We start from the raw sequence: 1,396 nt of genomic DNA on the forward strand, positions 1-1,396 counted from the left end.
GGGGAGCTCGCCCCGGCTTTCCCAGCGCCGCAGCCTCCCCTCTGCCAAGAAGAAAAGCAAGTGGCTTTTGGCGCGAAAGGCTTGGCGCCTCCCCTGATTTTTATGGAAATCAAGAGGGCGGGGTAAAGCCCCTTCCCTCGGCCCGTCTCCCTCCCTCCCCCCGCCTGTGCCGCAGCCCCTTCTCTCTCCGCCCTCCGGGTGTGTCAGATTTTTCAGTTAATAATATCCCCCGAGCTTCAAAGCGCAGCCAGTGACAGTCATCTGTCTGGACGCGCCGGGTGGATGCGGGGGGCTCCTGGGAACGGGGCTGGAGCCGAGCTAGCGCTAGGCAGGCGCAAGCGCGCACAGACAAGCCACCCGAGGACCCCCCGCCCCCGGCCACCCGGGGACCCCCGCACAGAATCGCCTCTGCACCCCCAGCCATCCGCGGGAGGTAAGGAGCGGGGGTGGCCAACCCCCCGGCGCCCCGGGAGCTGCGAGCGCGGCGGGAAGGCGAGGCTGGGACCGGCTCGCGGCTCGCGCTCAGGGCGCCCCGATATCCCCCGGGGACCGGTGCTGCTTCCGAAACAAAACCTCCCCGGGCTTGTCTCTGAAAAATCCAGTCCTACCCCGCAAGGCACCCCAGCTAGAAGAGACCCGCCCTAATCCTTTTAGTGCTCGTGCCTTAATGGCTTCATCGTTCGAACTGCACCCTTCGGTAGAACATCGGTCTGTGCTTGAGCTGACGGGAGCCGGTTTGCGCCCACCCCGAAGCGGGGGTTCTTCCCCAGCGGGTGCCCCCGGAGGAAGGAGAGGGGGTTCGGCTGGGCGAGGCAGCCGTGGTGGGTAATCTGGGTCGGGGCGGCTCGGGCTCGGAGGAGACGCTGCTCTCCGGCGACCCTCCCCGCGCTGGCCCCTCAACCATTCCCGGGAACCGGGGTTCAGGCTGTTCCCTCGCCCTTGTTGGGGCAGAGGGAGAGCGGGGGTGGGGTCAGAGGTTCAAAGTCAGCGAGTGGTAGGACTCTCCCTTCCGCGGGTGAATGTTGTGGGGCGTCTGCCCGAGTCGGGGGAGGGGGTGGGTTTGGGTGCTGTTGGTGTCGGTGTAGAGAAAAGGATTTTTCCATTTGCAAAGTTTCGTAAACCCCCTCTCTCGCTCACACTCCCGAGGTTGCAGTTTCACCGCGGAGGGGGTGGGGGGGGGGTGATTGGGAGACTGCAGGTCCCGTGCGGGGCTGGGTCGGAGCCCGGGCTGCCCTGGAGCAGCTGGCCCGACACGGGTGCCGCCGGGCTTGCGGGCGGGCGGGCGAGCTGAGCTGGCGAGCTGGGAACCTGCCGCCGGGAACAGCGGGCCCCCCCCCCCCCACCCCCCCAGGTGCACTCTCCCCGCAGTGCCTGGGTGGTGGAATGAAAATGGCAG

General features: G+C 67.3%; 1 protein-coding gene across 1 annotated transcript in view; it reads left to right on the forward strand.

The window, feature by feature from the left end:
* The first annotated feature begins 267 nt into the window (after positions 1 to 267).
* MYCN (MYCN proto-oncogene, bHLH transcription factor) overlaps positions 268 to 1,396 on the forward strand; it is a 5,845-nt gene continuing 4,716 nt past the window's right edge. Inside the window, 1 exon segment of the mRNA XM_014461994.2 lies at positions 268 to 433. Coding sequence (XP_014317480.1) covers positions 283 to 433 — 151 coding nt within the window. The 5' untranslated portion in view covers positions 268 to 282.

The sequence above is a fragment of the Myotis lucifugus genome, unplaced genomic scaffold (assembly GCF_000147115.1).
Source record: "Myotis lucifugus unplaced genomic scaffold, Myoluc2.0 scaffold_165, whole genome shotgun sequence".
In the NCBI taxonomy this organism is placed as follows: domain Eukaryota; kingdom Metazoa; phylum Chordata; class Mammalia; order Chiroptera; family Vespertilionidae; genus Myotis; species Myotis lucifugus.